The sequence below is a fragment of the Stenella coeruleoalba genome, assembly GCF_951394435.1.
Source record: "Stenella coeruleoalba genome assembly, chromosome: 10".
Lineage (NCBI taxonomy): Eukaryota > Metazoa > Chordata > Mammalia > Artiodactyla > Delphinidae > Stenella > Stenella coeruleoalba.
Genome location: NC_137156.1, coordinates 67,696,222 through 67,718,993, shown reverse-complemented (window position 1 = coordinate 67,718,993; position 22,772 = coordinate 67,696,222). Strand labels below are relative to the sequence as shown.

Sequence of the window (22,772 nt, the reverse complement as noted above, 5' to 3'; positions counted from 1 at the left end):
TATATATATATATATATATATATAAAACATGCATATGGATACACAAAATATACATAAAAATATACATATGTCATATATATAACATGTGTGTCATATATATATATATATATATATATATATATATATATATATATATATGGACATAAAAGTACTTTTGAAAACTGGAAGACTCTGAAAGGTGAAGAGAAGAAGGCAAACCACTGGGGTTGAGATGCAAGAAACAGCACAGTGGTGAACTCTCTAGATTTTCTTTTACCTTATGTATCCACTACTTGAAGCTAAAAAAGCTGGAGACCTGGAAACACCAAAAGGCACAAACAGAAAAAGACCCTAAAAAACCCTGTTCTTTCTAGTTTAAGAACCAGGAAAGGATCCACCTATCAAAACAAAAAACTTTTCAATAATAACCACTATATTGCTTCCAAATACCACCCAAAAAAAGCAATGGCCCAACTCCCACCCACACAAGCAAGGTCAATTGGAGGGACTGAACTTTGACCCTCATCAGGCTGTAATGAGGCACCCAAACTGGTACAGTATCAGAGAAAACCAAGTTGAGAGCCAAGACCTTCTATGCCAGTAGGCAATAATAAGCCACCAGCACTCTGGCAATGGAGACTACTGTTTAGGGGGCACCTGAACTTCTACCCCTAACAAGTATTAATGAGATTCCCTACATCACCCTGCTGTGCTGGTATAAGAAGAGGCCAAGGGGAGAGCTCAAACTTTCACCATCACTCAGCAATAACAAGACCACCACCCTCCTCCTGGTGTCATTGAAGGCCACATGGGGAGCAGTAAGGAAGTACTACAATGCCTTCCAACCAGTGAATAATCAGTGGAACACTAGTAGGAAGCTGGAATTCCCACACAAGGAAAAACAAGGAGCCTTCACCCTTTGGTGTCAACAGAGGCTGAGTGGGAAACATGGGATTCAAACCCCCTTGGCAGTAATGAGGTAAAACCCCTCTTCCCTCTGCAGAAGCACTGTCACAAAGAGCCAGGTAAAATTGAAGGTTTAAATAAAATACAGAGTCTCATAATACCCAAAGGTCCAGGCTTCAGTTGAAAATCACTCATCATACCAAGAACCAGGAATCAAAGGGCATCAAAGGGACATGGATCCTACTAACTACTTCATGGACTCCATCAGGAAGCCTGTCCATGAGCCAATGGAGATGCCTCACACCTGCAGATCTTCCCAACTGGCCCATGAGCATCCTCAATGCTCTGCACACTCCATCACACTCCCTAACTCTGTGGCCAGTTCCCTGTGCACACCACCAAGGGTGGTAATGAGTGCAAGCCTTTGTACATGGCTACTAAGCACATGCAGAAAGCCATTCAATTCTGCAGAACTGGGAGAAAGCACATAAACTTAAGCATGCAGCACCACCCTAGGTGAAGCAAACAAGAGACTGGCAGCAACCAGCCTAACTTTGCAGGATTGAGAAAAAGCATACAATCTTAGAAATTCCACCCCAAAAAAGAGAACAAGAAGTGTGGAGTAGGTGCATACATAGCAAAGGTCTAAGAAAGCCTCAGAATAACCAGCAGGGCTGACAGAAGATACTTCTCTACCGAAGAGAGTCAGTAAAAATGAAGGAGGTGACTGCTTCTTCAAATGGAAAGACAGCAAAGCAAGACTTCAAGGAACATGAAAAATAAAGCAAACATGATATGATAAAAAGGGGACACAACAACTTTCCAGTAACCAACTCCAAAGAAATGAATCTGTGATGTGTCCAATAAAAAAAGTCAAAATAGTTGTTTTAAGAAAGCTCAACAAGGGAGGGAGACGCAAGAGGGAAGAGATATGGGAACATATGTATATGTAAAACTGATTCACTTTGTCATAAAGCAGAAACTAACACACCATTGTAAAGCAACTCTACTCCAATACAGATGTTAAAAAAAAAAAGAAAGCTCAACAAACGACAAGAAAACACAGAAAGATCATTCAATGAAATCAAGGAAACAATACACAACTAAGAAGTTTAAAAGATGTACAGAAATCATAAAAAAGAACCAAATAGAAATTCTGGAACTGAAGATTACAGTGAATTTAATGAAAACTGCAACAGAGAATGTCAACAGCAGACATGATCAAAAAGAAGAAAAACTTAGTGAGACTGAACACAGGAACCTTGAGGTCATCCAGTCAGAAGAGAACAAAAGAAAAAATTTTGAAAGAGCAAAAAAAGTCCATATGAATTACAGAATACCATAAGGGGAAACAGTCTATGTAGTATTGCAGTTCCAGAAAGACAACGGAGGGAGAAGGGTTAGAGGGCTTATTTAAAGAAATAAGGGCTGAGAACTTCCCAAATCTTGGGAGATTTGGACATCCAAGTTCATGAAGCTAGGTCTCCAACAACATTCAACCCAAAAAGGTCAATTCCAAGACACATTATAATAAAACTGACTCAAATCCAAGACAAAGAGAATTTCAAAAGCAGCAAGAGAAAAAAAGGTTTGTAACTTATCAGGTAAACCCAATAAGGCTATCAGTAGTACTCAGCAGATATGCCAGGCAAGGAAACAGTGGAATAATACATTCAAAGTACTGAAAGAAAAAAATTGCCAACTAAAAATACTGGCAAAGATGTCTCTCAAAATTGGAGAAATGACTTTCCAAGACAAAAACTGAAAGAGTTCATCACCACTAAACCTGCCTTATAAGAAATGATGAAAGGAATTCTTCATCTGAAATGAAAGGACATAATTAGTAACACCAAAGCATGTGAAAATACAAAACACAGTGATAAAGATAAATATATAGTTAAATTCAGAATACTCTAATACTGTAATATGGCAACACATTAATCAATTAACTAGGGGGTTTCCCTGCTGGTGCAGTGGTTAAGAATCCGCCTATGAATGCAGGGGACATAGGTTAGAGCCCTGGTCCGGGAAGATCCCACATGCCGTGGAGCAACTAAGCCCATGCGCCACAACTACTGAGCCTGCGCTCTAGAGCCTGCGAGCCACAACTACTGAAGCCCACGTGCCTAAAGCCTGTGCTCCACAACAAGAGAAGCCACCACAGTGAGAAGCCTGCGCACTGCAACAAAGAGTAGTCCCCGCTCACCGCAACCAGAGAAAAGCCCGTGTGCAGCAACAAAGACCCAATGCAGCCAAAAATAAAATTAAATTAATCAATTTACTATAAAGGTTAAAAGACAAAAGAATTTAAAGTAACTATACCTACAACAATTTGTCAATAGATACATAAGAAGATGTAGATTGTGACATAAATATAAAATGTGGAAAAGAGGAATAAAAGGGAAGAGTTTTTATATGAGTTTGACATTAAGATGTTATCAGTGTAATAAAACAGACTGTTGTAAGACATCTTATGTAAACTTCATGGTAACCATAAAGAAAAATCTGCAGTAATACACAAAAGGATGGCATTAGTAAGCGAATTAAATTCACCAATCAAAAGGCATACAGTCACTGAAAGAATTTAAAAATATAACCCACCTATATGCTGCCTACAAGAAATTCAACTCACCATTAAGAATAAACATAGGCTCAAAATGAAGAAATAGAAAATGATATTCCATGCAAATGTAAATCAAAAGAGAGCAGGGGTAGCTATACCTATATCAGACAAAATATACTTCAAGTCAAAAACCAGACAGCATAAAGAATGATTATTTAATGACCAAGGGGTTAATTCATCATGAGAATATAAAAACTGTAAATACATATGCACCAAACAACACAGCACCTAAATATATTAAATACTAACAGAGCTGAAGGGAGAAATAGACAACAATATAAAAACAGTAAGGGATTTCAATACACACTTTCAACAACAGATGGACTTTAAAACCAGGAAATCAGCAAGAAATCATCAGACTTAAATAATACTTTAAACCAAATGATCAGAAATACACAGAACATTCTATTCAAAGGCAGCATTCTTCTCCTACACACATGGAATATTCTCCAGGAGAGATAACATGTTAGGACACAAAGCAAGCTCAAGTCTTAACAAACTCAAGAAACTGAAATTGTATCTTTTCTAACAACAGTAATATGAAACTAGAAATAAATTAACAGGAAGAAAACTGGAATATAAACAAATAGGTAGAAATGAAACCACACCATCCTGAAAAATCAATGTATCAAAGCAGGAATCAAAAGAGAAATCAGCCTGTGTCCTCTAAGATGGGCGGATAGCACTTCCCTCAGGGTCCATGCATGAGGAGGGCAACAGACATGTCTATGGCAGGCGTAGCAGTAACTCTTAGCATGTGGCCTGTCTCTGGTTGGGTTGTAAATTCAGAAGGCAGGACCAAGACTGTATTCCTCACAGTCACATTGGGACAAAGCAGAAACTAACTGTTTGCATCTGAAACCATCCTACCCAGCAGCCCCCAGGCAGGTTTACCTTAACATCGTTCTTCCTGCTGCCTGTCCTGCTCAGGGCTCCAGAGACGTAGGTCCCAGGGCTTCCACCGATCATCCGCTCCTGGGAGTTTTTTGTAAACCCCACTTACTGCTTTTAAAATTGTGTGACCAGTTCAACGATGTAGGAAACGATCCTGAAGTCCACCACCACGTAATCACTGTTGATGCTGTGATGCTGTATTTTTCTAAAATGCACATGTGTGTTTGTGTGTGTTTTTTAAAACAGGTGTCCAACTGTATGTATGGTTTCTATCCAGCTCTTTTCATTTAATGTGAATTTCTGTATCATTAAATATTTTTGAGAATGTGGAAAAAAAGAGAAATCAAAAAATAACTTTACACAAGTAAAAGTGGAAACACAACATATGAAAATTTATGGGATGCATGAAAAGCATTCCTAAGATGAAAGTTTACAGTGATAAATGCCTACATTAAGAAAAAAAGAAAAACCTCAAAAAACAACCTAACTTTATATCTCAAGGAAATAAAAAAAAAAGAACAAATTAAGCCCAAAGCTAGGAAAAAAGATCAGAGGAGAATAAATGATAATAAAAATAAACATAAAATAAACTTAAAACAACAGAAAAGATCAAAGAAATTAAGACCTAGCTTTTTGAAAAAATAAACAAAATTGAAAAACCTTTAACTAGACAAAGACAAAAAGAGAAAAGAATCAAATAAATAAAATTGAAAATAAAAGAGGAGACACTACAACTGATACAACAAAAATACAAAGGATTGTAAGAGACTACTATGAACAATCATACATCCACAAACTGGATGACCTAGAAGAAATGGATAAATTCCTAGAAACATACACCCTACCAAGACTGAATCATGAAGACAGAAAAAATCTGAACAAATCAATGACAAATAAGGAGAGTGAATCAGTAATTTAAAACCTCTCAACAAAGAAAAGTCCAGTACCAGATGGTTTTACTGGTGAGTTCTACAAAGATTTAAAGAAGAATTAATACCAATTCTTCTCAAAGTCAACCAAAATAACTTAATAAAAGGGTACAGGGCTTCCCTGGTGGCGCAGTGGTTGAGAGTCCGCCTGCCAATGCAGGGGACACGGGTTCGTGCCCCGGTCCGGGAAGATCCCACATGCCGCGGAGCGGCTGGGCCTGTGAGCCATGGCCACTGAGCCTGCGCGTCCGGAGCCTGTCCTCCGAAACGGGAGAGGCCACAATAGTGAGAGGCCCACGTACCGCAAAAAAAAAAAAAAAAAAAAAAGGGTACAATTCCAACTCATTTTACAAAGCCAGCATTACCTTGATATCAAAACCGGACAAGGACACCACAAGAAAAGAAAATTACAGGTCAATATTCTGATGAACATAGATGCAAAAAAATTCTCAACAAAATATAAGCAAATAAATTTCAATGTGACATTCAAAGAATCATACACTGTTATTAAGTTGGATTTATCAGTCAAATGCAATGATAGTTCCACATATGCAAAGCAATAAGTAGGATACACCAGTTTAACAAAATGAAGGATAAAATCATATGATCATCTCAATAAATGAGGAAAAACCATTTGACAAACTCAACATTTCCCTGATTATTAGTGATGTTGTGCCTGCTGGCCATCTGCATTTCCTCTTTGGAAAAACGTCTATTCAGTTCTTCTGCCAATTTTTTAATTGGACTTCTTTTATAATGTTGAGTTGTATGAGCTATTTATATATGTTAGATATTAACCCCTTATCAGTCATATCACTTGCAAATATCTTCTCCTATTCAGTAAGATATCTTCATTTTGTTGATGGTTTCCTTTGCTGTGCAAAAGCTTTGAAGTTTAATTAGGTCCCATTTGTTTATTTTTGCTTTTGTTTCCTTTGTTTTAGGAGACAGATCCAAAAAAATATTGCTGCAATGTATGTCAAAGAGTGTTCTGCCTATGTTTTCCTCTAGGAGTTTTAATAGTATCCAGTCTAACATTTAATCCATTTTGAGTTTATTTTTGTATATAATGTTAGAGAATGTTATTTCATTTTTTACATGGAGCTGTCCAGTTTTCTATACACCAATTACTGAAGAGACTGTGTTTTCTCCATTGTATACTCTTGCCTTCTTTATCTTAGATTAACAGACCGTAAGTGTGTGGGTTTACTTCTGGGCTCTCTATTCTGTTCCACTGATCTATGTGTCTGTTTTTGTGCCAGTACCATATTATTTTGATTACTGCAGCTTTGTAGTATAGCCTTAAGTCAGGGACCATGATCCCTCCAGCTCTATTCTTCTTTTTCGAGATTGTTTTGGCTATTCAGGGTCTTTTGTGTTTCCATATAAAGCTTAAATTTACCTGTTCTAGGTCTGTAAAAAATGCCATTGGTATTTTGATAGGGATTGCACTCAATCTCTAGACTGCCTTGGGTAGTATAGTCATTTTAACAATATTAATACTCCCAATCCAAGAACATGGTATATATCTTTCCATCTGTTTCTGTCGTCTTCAATTTCTTTCATCAGTGTCTTACAGCTTTCCGACCCTCGGTCTTTTACCTCCTTGGGTAGGTTTATTCCTAGGTGTTTTATTCTTTTTGAAGCAATGATAAATGGGATTGTCTCCTTAATTTCTCTTTCTGATAGTTCGTTGTTAGAGTATAGAAATGCAACACATTTCTGTATATTAATTTTGTATCCTGCAACTTTACAAAGTTCATTGACGAGCTCTAGTAGTTTTCTGGTGGCATCTTTAGGATTTTCTATGCATAGTATCATGTCACTGGCAAATAGTGACAGTTTTACTTCTGCCTTTTCAATCTGAACTCCTTTTATTTCTTTTTCTTCTCTGACTGCTGTGGCTAGGAATCCAAAACTACATTGAATAAAAGTGGTGAGAGTGGACATCTTTGTCTTGTTCCTGATCTTAGAGAAAATCCTTTCAGCTTTTCACCATTAAGTACGAAGTTAGCTGTGGGTCTGTCATATATGGCCTTTATTATGTTGAGGTATATTCCCTCTATGCCCACTTTATGGAGAGTTTCTATCATAAACGATATTGAACTTTATCAAAAGCTTTTTCTGCCTCTACTGAGATGATCATATGGTTTTTATTCTTCAATCTGTTAATGTGGTGCATCACACTGATTGACTTGCAGATACTGAAAAATGCCTGCATCCCTGGGATAAATCCCACTTGATCATAGTGTATATCCTCTTAATGTATTGTTGGAGTCAGTTTGCTAATATTTTGTTGAGGATTTTTGCATCCATGATCATCAATGACACTGGCCTGTAATTTTTCTCTTTTATGATATCTTTGTCTGGTTTTGATATCAGGGTGATGCAGACCTCATAGAATGAGTTTGGAAGTGCTCCTTCCTCTGCAATTTTCTGAAGTATCAGAAGGATGGGTGTTAACTCTTCTCTAAATGTTTGATAGAATTCACCTGCGAAGCTATCTGGTCCTGGACTTTTGTTCGTTGGGAGTTTTTAAATAACTGATTCAATTTCATCACTTGCAATTGGTCTGTTCATTAGAAAATATGAAATAGAAATTTTTCTTCCTGGTTCAGTCTTAGGAGATTGTATCTTTCTAAGAATTTGTCCACTTCTAGGTTGTCCATTTTATTGGCATATAGTAGTTGATAGCAGTCTCTTATGATCCTTTGTATTTCTGTGGTGTCAGTTGTAACTTCTTCTTTTTCATTTCTGATTTCATCGATTTGGGCCCTCTCCCTTTTTTTCCTGAGAGTCTGGCTAAAGGTTCACTTATTTTGTTTATCTTTTCAAAGAACCAGCTTTTAGTTCACTGATGTTTTCTACTGTTCTTTTAGTCTCTATTTCATTTATTTCTGCTCTGATCTTTATGATTTCTTTCCTTCTATTAACTCTGGGTTTTGTTGCTTTAGGTGCTTTCTCTGGTTGCTTTAGGTGCAACGTTAGGTTGTTTATTTGAGATTTTTCTTATTTCCTAAGGTAAGCTTGTATCACTATAAACTTCCTTCTTAGAACTGCTTTTGCTGCAGCCCATGGGTTCTGGATCATCCTGTTTCATTTTCATTTGTCTCTATGTATTTTTTTATTTCCTCTTTGATTTCTTCAGTGATCCACTGGTTGTTTAGTAGCATACTGTTTAACCTCCCTGCATTTGTGTTTTTCTGCAGTTTTTTTTGTAGTTGATTTCTAGTCTCATAGCATTGTGGTCGGAAAAGATGCTCGATGTGATTTCAATTTTCTTAAATTTACTGAGGCTTGTTTTGTGGCCTAACATGTGACCTATCCTGGAGAATGTTCCATGTGCACTTGAAAAGAATGTGTACTCTGCTGCTTTCAGTCCAATCCTAATTCTTGATAAACAATTTCTGTAACCTTGTGGGTCTTGCCTTTGTAAGTTTCCCCCATTTTGTAGTCCAGTGGAATACAATTCAAGTGCTGTCTTGGATTTATGCTTCCTGGGCTGCAGTCCTAACAAACCCCAAATAAACTTTTTTTTTTTTTTTTGGCCTCAACCAGGTCTCCATTCTTGGAATTCTTGGTTAATGATATCCTAGTTTTGATATGGTACTATAGTTTTCTAAGATGTTATCAATAAAGGAAACCAGGCAAAGGGTACACTGGATCTGTTTATATTATTTATTATAAGTGCACATAAATCTTTAATCATCTCAAAAATATAAAGTATAATAATGGAAGAAATTTTTGCATATTGGGGTATGGGGAAGCCATTCTGGCTTATACATGATTTGGCCTGAAATTTATGTCAACTAGAAGAGCCTGGCTTACAGTCTGTCAAACATACATTGCATATCTGCTTTCACCATTAAAGAAAAGAATGCATTATCTAGAAGTAAAAAGAATGTCCACTTTGAAGACAGGGATAAATGCCTCCCTTCTTATGACACCAATGCTAGTACTGCTTCGAAGATAAGGTTTTCCTCCCAGATGCCAAGGTCATACTGACTCACTGTGTACGAGCTAATCTGTCTCTTTTGAAACCTTGAAGGAATGGAGCCCTGTCATGTTTGATGCAGTTCTTTGTTCTTACAAGATATAAAACTGTGCTGAAAACCGTGCTTCTCTGGAGTGCTTTGGTGGAGGCTGCACTCCAGGCTGGTCCTCAGCTTGGCTCGAATAAAACTCTCTTCTATTCCTTATGATAGAATGCTTACTTAATATTTCTCAACAATAACAACAACAGGATCTGTCTCCATCAAAAACAACTAGAAGTCTGAAATATATGCCAAATGTTTTTAGACACTAGACAACCAGCAGTACAGGAATGTGATCTTGGGAGAAGAGAAACAAATTAAATGAGTCATACAATTTTCCAACGCTTTTTGCCTGGAGGCCTTTATTGATCAGAGAGTGACAGCACAGAGTAAGCCACTGTCACTAAGATTAAAAGCCAAACACCAGTAGGAGAAGGCTGAGAGAGCTGAATTTTGTGGGGCAGAAAACAGAAGGGAATCATGAAGAGAAAGAAGTACAGAATTCTTCAGAGAGATTCCATTGAGTATTTAGCTGAAAACTAAGCTGCAGTTACAGAGAGTGAGACTCTATGTGGCCAAGGAAAGAGTAACTAATAATTGACAGCTATAAGCTGAACAATTCCTAGAGCATACCTAAGACTGGTACACATTAAAGTTCTAATCGACCACAATGGAAAGAGCTCAGTGAACACATGGTTCTTCAAATAAAGATCCAGTAACACTGCATATTAAAAGTAAGGTCAAACACGGGCTTCCCTGGTGGTGCAGTGGTTAAGAATCCACCTGCCAATGCAGGGGACACGGGTTCAAGCCCTGACCCGGGAAGATCCCATATGCTGCGGCGCAACTAAGCCCGTGTGCCACAGCTACTAAGCCTGAGCTCTAGAGCCCACAAGCCACAACTACTGAGCCCACGTGCCACAACTACTGAAGCCTGCAGGCCTAGAGCCCATGCTCCGCAACAAGAGAAGCCACAACAATGAGAAGCCCGTGCACTGCAATGAAGAGTAGCCCCCCACTCACCGCAACTAGAGAAAGCCCGCGCACAGTACAAAGTAATTGATTAATTAATTTTAAATTAATTTATTTATAAATTAATTAATTATTTATTTATTAATTAATTAATTTTAAATTAATTAATTGGTTAATTAATTTTAAAAAGTATATATGCTGATTATCCTTTAAAAAAAAAAAAAGTAAGGTCAAACAACCCCAGAGTAAGGGCTACTACAGGCACACTCTAACAAACCTTAAGGATCAAGCTGAATTACAAGTAAATTAAGTGCCTGCAAAAATGAATTCAATTTTTTTTAAAAGATGACAAAATTCAGATCAAGAAATTCAACAATATAACTTCAAAATTCTAGAAAACAAAACAATTTCCAGATATGTAAAAATTTAAACCATAACCAGGAGAAAAAGCAGTTAATAGCAAGAGACCAAAAATGATATATAATGGGAACTAGCAGAAGTTTACAGTGCTATTAAAATTTCTCCAAGATTTAAAAGAAAACATAAGGGAAGTGCTATCAATATACAAAACGGAACAAAATGGAAATAACAGAGCTGAAAAACAGAACATCTAAATGAAAACGTTCATTTGAGGTGTTTAATGGCAAATTAGATACATGAAAGAAAGAGTAGCACACTTTAACACCTAGTATTAAAACTATCCAAACAGACCTGGGGGAAAAGACCGAAAAATAAATTAAATTAGAAGTAGAAATCTTTGAAATATTATAAAACAGTGTAACATATGTGGAACTGGAGAACCAAAGAGAAGTAGCAATATTTCAGGAAATCATTTAAAAATTTTTCTAAATTAGATGAAAAACACAACCCACAGATATAGGAAACTCCATGATATAAATTTGGATGAACACACACACACACACACAACACCAAAATATATCATAAGCAAATTGCCCAAAACAATGATAAAGATAAATCATAAAAGCATCCAGAAATCAAAACAAATATTTAAAAACACTATAGTACAAGAAACAAAGAATTGATAAAGACTTTTCATTAGAAATACTATAAAGCCAGAAGACAATGAACTGACATATTTAAAGGGAATTGTATAAACCCATGCACATATTGTCACCTTATCTTTGATAAAGGAGGCAAGAATATACAGTGGAGAAAAGACAGCCTCTTCAATAAGTGGTGCTGGGAAAACTGGACAGGTACATGTAAAAGTATGAAATTAGAACACTCCCTAAAACCATACACAAAAATAAACTCAAAATGGATTAAAGACCTAAATGTAAGGCCAGACACCATCAAACTCTTAGAGGAAAACATAGGCAGAACACTCTATGACATAAATCACAGCAAGATCTTTTTTGACCCACCTCCTAGAGAAATGGAAATAAAAACAAAAATAAACAAATGGGACCTAATGAAACTTCAAAGCTTTTGCACAGCAAAGGAAACCATAAACAAGACCAAAAGACAACCCTCAGAATGGGAGAAAATATTTGCAAATGAAGCAACTGACAAAGGATTAATCTCCAAAGCATACAAGCAACTCATGCAGCTCAAAATCAAAAATACAAACAACCCAATCCAAAAATGGGCAGAAGACCTAAATGGACATTTCTCCAAAGAAGATATACAGATTGCCAACAAACACATGAAAGAATGCTCAACATCACTAATCATTAGAGGAATGCAACTCAAAACTACAATGAGATATCATCTCACACCAGTCAGAATGGCCATCATCAAAAATCTACAAACAATAAATGCTGGAGAGGGTGTGGAGAAAAGGGAACCCTCTTGCACTGTTGGTGGGAATGTAAATTGATACAGCCACTATGGAGAGCAGTATGGAGGTTCCTTAAAAAACTAAAAATAGAACTACCATACGACCCAGCAATCCCACTACTGGACATATACCCTGAGAAAACCATAACTCAAAAAGAGTCATGTACAAAATGTTCATTGCAGCCCTATTTACAATAGCCAGGACATGGAAGCAACCTAAGTGTCCACTGACAGATGAATGGATAAAGAAGATGTGGCACATATATACGATGGAATATTACTCAGCCATAAAAAGGAAGGAAACTGAGTTATTTGTAGTGAGGTGGATGGACCTAGAGTGTGTCATACAGAGTGAAGTGAGTCAGAAAGAGAAAAACAAATACCCTATGCTAACACATATATATGGAATCTAAGAAAAAAAAAAGAAAATGATCAGAAGAACCTAGGGGCAAGACGGGAATAAAGACGCAGACCTACTAGAGAATGGACTTTAGGATATGGGGAGGGGGAAGGGTAAGCTGGGACAAAGTGAGAGAGTGGCATGGACATATATACACTACCAAACGTAATGTAGATAGCTGGTGGGAAGCAGCCGCATAGCACAGGGAGATCAGCTTGGTGCTCTGTGACCACCTGGAGGGGTGGGATATGGATGGTGGGAGGGAGGGAGATGCAGGGGGCAAGATATATGGGGACATATGTATATGTATAACTGATTCACTTTGTTACAAAGCAGAAACTGACACACCACTGTAAAGCAATTATACTCTAATAAAGATGTTAAAAATAAAATGAAAATAAATAAAGGGAATTGTATACCCAATGAAAATATTTTTGAAAAATAAAGGTGAGTAAATCCAAAGCAAATAAAATGAATAGAATAAAGAGGAGAAATCTGTGAAACAGACCAAAAAAAACCTTTTAAGTCAAAAGTTAAGTTGAGAGGATCAAAACAACAAAAATCTAAATAGATTTGACCAAGAAAAATAGAGGACACAGCTCCCTAAAGCCTAGAATGAAAGAGGGATCATCACTAAATGTCTTACAGACGTTAAAAAATAAATAGCATGAATATCTAGGACAATTCAAAAATATACTGAAATAGAAAAATCTCTTGCAAAATACAACTAATCAAAACTGAGAGAATGCATTAGACAAAGATACTGAAGATAGACTATAAGCCCCAACCAAAAACAAAAAAAAATTTAATGACAAATTAGACTTCCTCAAAATTAAAATCTATTCTTCAGGACACAACAGTAAGAAAATGAAAAGGCAAACCACACAGTGAAAGAATATATTACAAGGACTTGTATTCAGAGTAGAGTATTCATATAACTCAACAAGAAAACAACCCAATAAAATATAGGTGAAAGATATGGACACTTCACAGAAAAAAAAAAAGAGGTTAAAGGACAATAAACATTTGAAACGGTGTTCAACCTCTTTAGTCGTTAGGGAAATAAAAATTAAAAGCAAAGCAAGAGACTACTAGCTCATCCATTAGAATGTCTAAAATTAAAAAGACTGAAAATAAAAAGTGTTGCTGAAAAAGTGGACCAATTGAAAGTCCGATACTGAAATTTATACTTAATTTTGGTTGGGTTCCCACCATTAACTGATAAGAAGTACTCACTGTGCCTCAACTATTTCTACAAACAACATGGTTTATGCTGCTGAACGCCTGCTTTCCTTCCAGGAATGTGGAATTTTGTTACATGCTACACAGAGGTTGCATACAGGACCAGTGCCTGATAAAAACTCTGGCTATGAGTCTCAAGCAAGCTTGCCTGGTTGGCAACATTTCATATGTGTTGTCACAATACTCCTGGGGGAATTAAGCTTCTCCTGTATGACTCCACTGAGAAAGGACTCTTAGAAGCTTGTGCCTGGTTTCCCCAGACTTTACCCCATGCACCTTTGCTATTTTGATTTGTATCCTTCCACGGTAATTATTCACAGCTGTGAGTACAATTACATAATGAGTCCTTTGGGTCCCCAGAGCAAATCTTCAAGTCTTTGGGTCTTGAGGGCCTCCAAACACAACAACAAATAAGCATGACACAAAATATCACCTAGCCTTCACTTCCTTCAACTCCCACCATCTTCTCCCCCACTGACAACAACACAAAAACACTAATAATAAGATCCATTAATGGAGAACACTTAAAATGTAGCTATTAGGTAAATTCCAGATCACAAACCCACATTTCAGTACAGAATAACCATGATAAAATGTCAATTTTTTTTTAAGTTTTCAGTTAGGAGAGCTCCTACTGATGATAATTAGCACTTTACTTCATTAAAAAAAAATCATTAGATTAGGTCTCATTATGACTTGGTGTATGACCAAGTCTGTATTAAAATGAACCATCACAGCTACAAAGTAAGTTGAGAGACTGAAATGATAATGTACCACAAACTACACATATTTAAAGTGTAGAATTTGATGCTTTGGCATATACACACACCAGTGAAACCATGGCACAATTAAAATAATGACATTTGAATCACCCCCCAAAGTTTCCTCATATCTTTTTGTAATCTATCCCTCTCTTCAGGGATAGATTGGCAGGCAACCATGTAACTGGTTTAAGGCATTATAAATTACTAGCATTTTCCAGAATTTTACCTAAATCAAATTTGAAATGTTCATCAGTCCTCCACTCACAAAATCACCACTACAGCCTTATTTATATTCCCAAGAATCTACATCTACTTCCTTCCTTTCACCCATAACCTACTGTGGTAACTACTCTACCTTCTCTCTATCACTCAACCCACTAGACTCTGGCTTTCTGCCACTATCATCCTATGACTACATGGGATTCTCTAAAACATCACCAATGGCCTTCTGTCAAACACAATGGCCCCTACTCAGTACCCATTCTATTCTACTAGACTACTCTACAGTACTTGAAATCATTAATTACTCTGTTTTTTAAAAACTTTCTTTTCCTTAGCCAGCTATGACCTCCAGTTCTCAAACTCCATGAGCTAGTACCTCTTTTTCTGTCCTCCAAGACGCTGGCAGTCTTTAAAGTCTCATTTCCAGCCCTATGCTATCATAGCAGTTGTTGTTATAGCAACAGAAACAAATATTTACTGTACTGTTACCATATGCTAGGCGCTGTGTTAAGAGCTTCATATAAGCTCATTGATTTCTAACAATTCTACAAGATAAGTAATGTTACACTCATTTCAAATTACATACAAAATTAAGAGAGAATAGTATATTGAACCTCCACAAACCTACCACCCAGCTTCAACAATGATCAATGTTTTGCCAACCTTGATTAATTAATACCCACGTACATATTCTTACCCACTGCCATACTTTAGAGCAAATTTCAGAAATTACTCATAAGTACTTAAATATGTATCTTTAACAGGTGCTTACTATTTCTCCAATAAACTCTATTTCATGGTTATACTGTATGGCACGAGTGAATCTGTGCCTCTGTTACACGCCTGTTGCCAAAGAGACATAATCCAAATTCCTTAGGATTCCTTACAGTCTTTGGTATGTAAGACTCTGTAAATATGGATCCGATGTACCTTTCCTGCCTTACCATCCATCACTTTCATCCAGGCACTATGCCCTAGCCAGTTTGGACTATTTACCATTCCCTGAACATGCCTTGCAATTTCACACCTCTATACCTCTGTTTTTGCTGTGTAAAACATTCAATAATGTCCTGTTTCTATCTGGCAGAATTCTAGGTATCCAGTTGACAATTCCTGTATAAGAACTGATCCTGAAACCACAAAATGAAAGTAAATATAAATTCTCTTGAATTTCATTCCTTTTCTCTTGGGCATATGCTTTATAAAATGCACAAAATTATCATCAAATATATGTTCTCCTTTTCCTTAATTTTATCTTATTCTCCCACTTTTTAATTCACAAAATTTAGTATTACATATTACCTGCATATTATACTTCTCTTAAACTGTACAATTTTAATATATGGTCACAAAAATATATAACTGAAAGGGCATTTTATAGTAAAACTTTTTATACAAAGAAATGCTTTACCATTTACTAATTATTTCTGAATGCTATCTAGTTCAGACACTATTTTATTTGGGCTATTTCAAGTTTTATTATTAGTATAAATTGTACATAACTAAAGACATAGTTTAATAAGTAAACTTTTTCATTTTTCTTTAGCCACTAATAGCTATGAAAAACCTATTGAAATTTCTAATTATTATGATCATAATATTAAGATAAATAAAAGATATATAGGGATGCATTTTTTAATCATTCTATGTGTGTAAAATCACTAAATGATTATCTTTTACAAACATGAAAGAATTTTCAACATAGTTCCATAAAATACCACTGCCACAGGGTGAAATTTAGTTAATACTGTATTTCCATCTGTTAATTTTTTTAAGTTTAAGAATATAAATACTAGCTATCACGAGGTATATATATACATGTCGCTAATAAATGCTACAGTAATCTAAGATTCTAGAATGGAGTTGGTATTACCAAAATACACAACCTCAAAAGTACTACATTAGCCTAAACTAAAAAAGTTAAAGGAGTCTGATCAGACAAAATGAGCTCTAACATTTCTTTTCTTTTTTTCTTTTTATTTTTTGGCTGCGCCACTCGGCTTGTGGGATCTTAGTTACCCAACCAGGGTTTAAACCCGGGCCACCGCAGTGACAGCACCAAGTTGTAACCACTGGACCGCCAGGGAATTCCCTCTAACACTTTAGATTAGTGTCATCTGGTTCCCTCATTTTGATTAGTTTATCAAATCATTGCTAAGATTAATCACAAAATGGCCTCTCCCACAGGCGCTAAACACCTTTGTTGCAGGAAAAAGAATTTGGAAAATAGGTATGAGATTCTGAGCACTTCTCCTTAACTCTAAAATAGAACTCTGATTAATCTGCTGGAGAAGCCACATGGAAAGATAGAGACCTTGAGGTTACAACATGTAGCTATTTTGGTGATCCAGCTGAGGACAGCCTTCCAGCCATCCCTGCCAACATACCACATGTGTGAGTAAACCCTTTTGGACATTCCAGCCAGCTGAGCCCACAGATAACTGTAGCCACAAGTGGTGTCACCTATACAGAATGATGATTAGTTTTAGTCCACTATATTTTGGGATGCTTTGCCACACAGCAATAGATAATATTGTAAGGGTATCATCATTAATGTCCCACTTAACAAGGTTTTCAAGCCACACACTGTGCATCAACTGATATTTTAAAGACAAAAATAAAATAATTTCAAAGACCACTGTCTCCACACTGATCCCCAAACCCTAGTATTTGAAGCAAGGTGGTGGGGTGGCTAAGATCACAAATATTAATAAAAATAAATAAATAGCACGTAATATCACAAATTACAGCTTTCCAATCATTTATAAGATTTCTCATTTATTCAAGTTCTAAATTTTTGACAATTTCAAATCAAAGTAACAAACATAAAATACAAATAGAAGTTATTTCCACATGAGCCTTCCTGAGATGGAAATAACACCTGAAAGTGTGTCTTAAAACTAGAGACACAAGGTAAAAAATTACCTACGAGCAGTGGTTCTTAACTGGGTCAATGTTACCACCACCACCCCACCTACCTCCCACTCCCCAGGGCCAGGGCCTTTGGCAATGTCTGGAGACATTTTTCACTGCCACAACTTGAGAGGAGATGTTAGTGAGTGGAGGTCATATACGCTGCTAAATTTCTTATAATGTACAAGATAACAAAGAATTATCTGGCCCAAAATGTCAACATTGCCAAGGATAAGAAGCCCTAGCTATGAGGAATGAAAGTATGAAGATATTGTCTTCTTATGATCACTACCTTAAAAACTAATGACAAGTGATTCTACTGGCAAAATTGATGATTGCAACTCTGAAGATTTTTATTTTTTAATAAAAGTAATGTGATAATTTTGGTATTTTCTACATAAGAAAAAGCATAATACACTAAATATTAAGCCTACAAAAATATATAAGAAAAACTGATAATATAAAGTAAAGCAGAAAGAAGTTTTTGCAAATGCATTACTGGAAAAAAATGTTGCTACATGTATTACAACTACCAATTAAAATATATTTTGTTTGATCAAATTACTATTAATTGGTAATAGAATAAACACATAAATCTAGTCCATAAAATAAGCATTTGGCACTTAAAAGTCTTATTTAAATTCATATTTTAACAAGAACATTATGATCAACAGAGATGTATCTAACTGAACATTATTTTTAAAGTTTTTTCCATTTTAGAAATAAACTCATCTAACTAATCACATGACTATACAGGACTAGGTCTATGAAAAAGTCAATGTACTTTTGTCAACTGTTTTAAGGAAAAAATATTAAATGTCCTAAATAGGCTTTTTCAAAATAAGTTTCGCATCTATTACCATACATACACTTTTCTGTCCTTTTTAAAAGGTCATTTTAATACTGCTGAGACAGAGTAGAGTCTGATACAGTTCTATAAAGGAAAGAATGAGTGTGGTTAGTGTAAAAGATTCAAAGACCGACAAGTAAGAATTGTTTTTATATCAAACAAATATACTTAGGCTGCTTTCTACATTAGAAAAGGTAACAATAAACTTTTCATTACCTTTACATTTGGCTTCTTTGTTGAAACTCCTCTATACCAACCTAAAACAAAGCATACAAAAGATATTAAAATCATATTGTTGTCACTTTCTGTAAGAGACATTATTTTTAGGATAATTAATTAATGCAAAACTTTCTAGTAAGTTTTAGGCACTTTATGCCTTTATTAAGCGTAGTTTACTCCAAAAGAAATAATCTTACAATAAATACAACATTCCCAATTTTCATCAAAAAGTACAAAATCCCTTTCAACTGAATAAGACAAAAAAAAAAATTAGAAAAGATTTCAGAGGACATATATTCAACTCCTTGAAAATTCCCAGAGGAAACCGTTAGGGGTTAGGAAAATGCCAAAATCATATAGCTTTTTTGGTGGCAAATAGGGAGTACAGCCCAGACTTTCTATTTCCTGGTCTCACTGACTCTCCCATGCACTAAACTACACCACCCTCATTTCTTGGCTTTCCAGTTGCTGAAGTTGACATCAGTGCTTCATTTATTCCCTCTCACCATTCATAAACAGCAATAACAATGAAAGTTAAAATTACACAATAAAAACAATTTTCAGAGAAAGGAAATTTTTTTACCAACTTTTCTTAAATCCAATCTATTATTTTCAGAGGGTTGCTATAGTTTCTCTACTTGGGTTTAAGGGGAAACAACTCCAATGAGTAGAAGAGGAAGCTAAGAGTTATATTTAAAGGAGGAATATGAAGAAAAAAGAAAGAGGAGATTGTTGATGATAGCTAATATTAACTGAGAGCTTACTATCCTTAATTCCATGTTCTGAAATTGAGTTGTTCCATGTATTAACCTTTAAGTCCCACAACAAAGCCATGAGGAAAACAATCAACTTTTTCTCCCCTGAAATCATAACAAACAATAAAATAATATCCTTACTTCTGTTTAGTACAACACATGAGATCATAAATTTGAATAACTCAATTTACACTTGAGAGTCTCAATATCTTTATTTTTGGTAAGTGATAACCTTACCAATGTGACACTTTACCATATCTTAAACAGGATAAAGAATGACATCAGCAGGTATGGCAGAGTAAGGACTGCCAAAAAAACCCTATCCGCAGTAAAATCAATAATAACACTGGCAAGCACTGTCAATATCAACTTTTTTAGAACTCTAGAAGCAAACTAAAGACTTGAAATATTCCAAAGAGTATTTATTCAAGAAATCTGAATCTCAGTCAGAACCCTCTTAACTTGCCCTATCCCATCTCCCTCTCCACAGCCCTATGTTAAACTTGAAAACCAGTCCCACATTCACAGGGAAAACCAGAAAACTAACAGCCCCTGAAGAGGACAGAAAAGAAGAAATGCAGGAAGACCTAAATAAATGAAGAGGTTTACCATCTTCACGAATTATAAAACTTAGCACTGTTAAGATATCAATTATCCCTAAAATGATCTATAGATTCAATTCAATCCCAATCAAAATCCCAGAGAAATTTTTGGTAGGGTATTAACAAGTTCTAAAATTTAAAAGGAAAGACAAATGACTACTATAATAGTCAAAACAATTTTGAAGAAAGAAAAAATTTGAATGACCCACACTACCTGATTTTAAGACTTAATATAAACCTACCATAATTGAAAGTGTAATACTGGCTAAAGAACAGACACAGAGATCAATGAAATAGATTGTAAAATCCAGAAATTAACCCACACATAAACGAACAATTGATTTTTGACAAAGGTACAAAAGCACTTCAATGGAGAATTGATAGTCTTTCAACAAATGGTGCTGAAACAATCAGACATACATATACAAAAAGAAAAAAAGAACCTCAACCTATACCTTGCACTATAAACAAAATTACCTCAAAATATATCTAAAAGTGTAAAACTTATACAAGGACAACAAGAGACCATTTTTGTCATCTTGTGGCTAGACAAAGATTTCCTAAGCACACTCCATATAAGAATAAATTTTTAAGGTTATACTCCATTTATAATTATAAAATATTGCCTATACTCCCAGTGTTGTACAATATATCCTTGTACCTTATTTTATACCTAATACTTTGTACCTCTTAATCCCCTACCCCTATATTGCCCTTCCCCCCTCCCCTCTCCCTACTGGTAACTACAAGTTTGTTCTCAATTAACAAATGGGCAGAGACCTGAACAGATACCTCTCCAAAGAAGATATACAGTTGGCAAATAAGCATGTGAAAAGATGCTCAACATCATATGTGATTCAGGAACTACAAATTAAAACAATGAGATACCACTGCACACCAACTAGAATAGCCACTATCCAAAACACTGACAACACCACATGCTGATGAGGATGTGGAGCAACAGGAACTTTCATTGCTGATGGGAATCCAAAATGGTACAGCCACTTTGGAAGACAGTTTGGCAATTTCTTACAAAACTAAATGTACTTTTACCACAAGACCCATCAGACTCACTCTTTGGTACTTACTCAAATGAGTTGAACACTTATGTCCACATAAAAACCTGCACATGGATGTTTATAGCAGCTTTATTCATAAGTGCTTAAACTTAGAAGAAACGAAGATGACCTTCAATAGGTAAATACATAAATAAAACTGTGGTACATCCAGACACTGGAATATTATCCAGTGATTTTTAAAAAATGAGCTATCAAGCCACAAAAGGACATGGAAGATATTTAAATGCATATTACTAAATGAACAAAGCCAATATGAAAATGCCACACAGTGTATGATTCCAACTATATGACAATCTGGAAAAGGCAAAACCATGGAGACAGTAAGAAGATCAATGGTTGCCAAGGGTTAGCAGGGAGGGAGGGATAAATAGGTGAAGAGAATTTTTAGGGCAGTAAAACTACTCTGTATAATACTATAGTGGCAGTTACATGTCATGATATATTTATCTAAACCAATAGTGTGTACAACGCCAAGAGTGAACTCTGATGTAAACTATGGACTTTGGGTGATAATGATTTGTCAATGTAGGTTCATCAATTGTAACAAGTGTACCCATTCTAGTGAGTGATGTTGATATTGGGGGAGGCTGCACATGTGTGAAGGCAGGGGGTATACAGGAACTCTCTGTACTTTCCACTTAATTTTGTCTAAAACTGCTCTAAAAAATAAAGTCTTGTTTTTTTAACGCATTTACTATATGTAATCCCACACCTAGGTATGTTCCCAATACAAAAAAAGCCTACACTAAAATCTATACTCATTATTTATAACAACTTTATTCATAACAATCAAAAACAGAACAATTCAAATGTCCATCAACTTCTGCACAGATAAATAAAATGTGATTTCAACCTGTATGATGAAATACTGCTAAGGAAGAACACACTACAGATACATATGACATGAATGGCTTTCCAATGCATTATGCTAAGTGAAAAAAGCCAGACACTATATAATGTGTGATTCCATTTATATGATACTCTGGAAAACACAAAACTAGAAGGACAGATCAGTGGTTGCCAGGGTTGAGAGAAAGGGGTTGAGAGGGAAGTTTGACTACAAGGAGCATGATGTTATATTTGGGGGTGGTGAAAATGTTCTATATCTAGATTGTGGCAATGGTTACAAGATTATGCATTTGCCAAAATTCACAAAATTCTTATGACTATACTCCAAAAAGGATGACTCTTCCTGTATATAGGTTACACCTCAATAACCTGACTAAAATAAATACACACACAATAGTATACTTCACATCTACCACAATGGTTAGAATTTTTATTTGAAATTTTAACAGTATCAGGTGTTGGCAAGAGAATGTAGAGCGATCACATACTGCTAGTGAAGGCGATAATAAATGGTCCCCACTTTCAAAAACAATGCAATATTATCTGCATATTGTATGACACTGAAATTCTACTCCCATATATTATCCACTATACAACAGCATTGAACTGGGGATATTACTCACTCTAGAGGAATTTTTAGAAATCTGTGGGGTGGTCTGAGTTACCAGAGAAGATATTAAAAATATTTATATTTTGAAAAGACAAAGATTCTTAGAAGAAAATATAGGAGTAAATCTTCA

The 22,772-nt window shown here is 35.7% G+C and overlaps 1 protein-coding gene across 6 annotated transcripts in view; it reads right to left on the bottom strand.

Annotated features, from left to right (window-relative positions):
• DOCK3 (dedicator of cytokinesis 3) overlaps positions 1–22,772 on the bottom strand; it is a 408,834-nt gene that overhangs the window by 310,882 nt on the left and 75,180 nt on the right. For all 6 annotated transcript variants that reach the window (XR_013830244.1, XM_079934759.1, XM_079934762.1 and 3 more), the window contains exon 3: positions 18,745–18,785. Coding sequence is in view for 5 of the 6 variants with exons in the window: in XM_079934759.1 (XP_079790885.1) it covers positions 18,745–18,785 (41 nt within the window). In the remaining variant the exon portion in view is untranslated. The remainder of the gene's footprint in view (positions 1–18,744; positions 18,786–22,772) is intronic.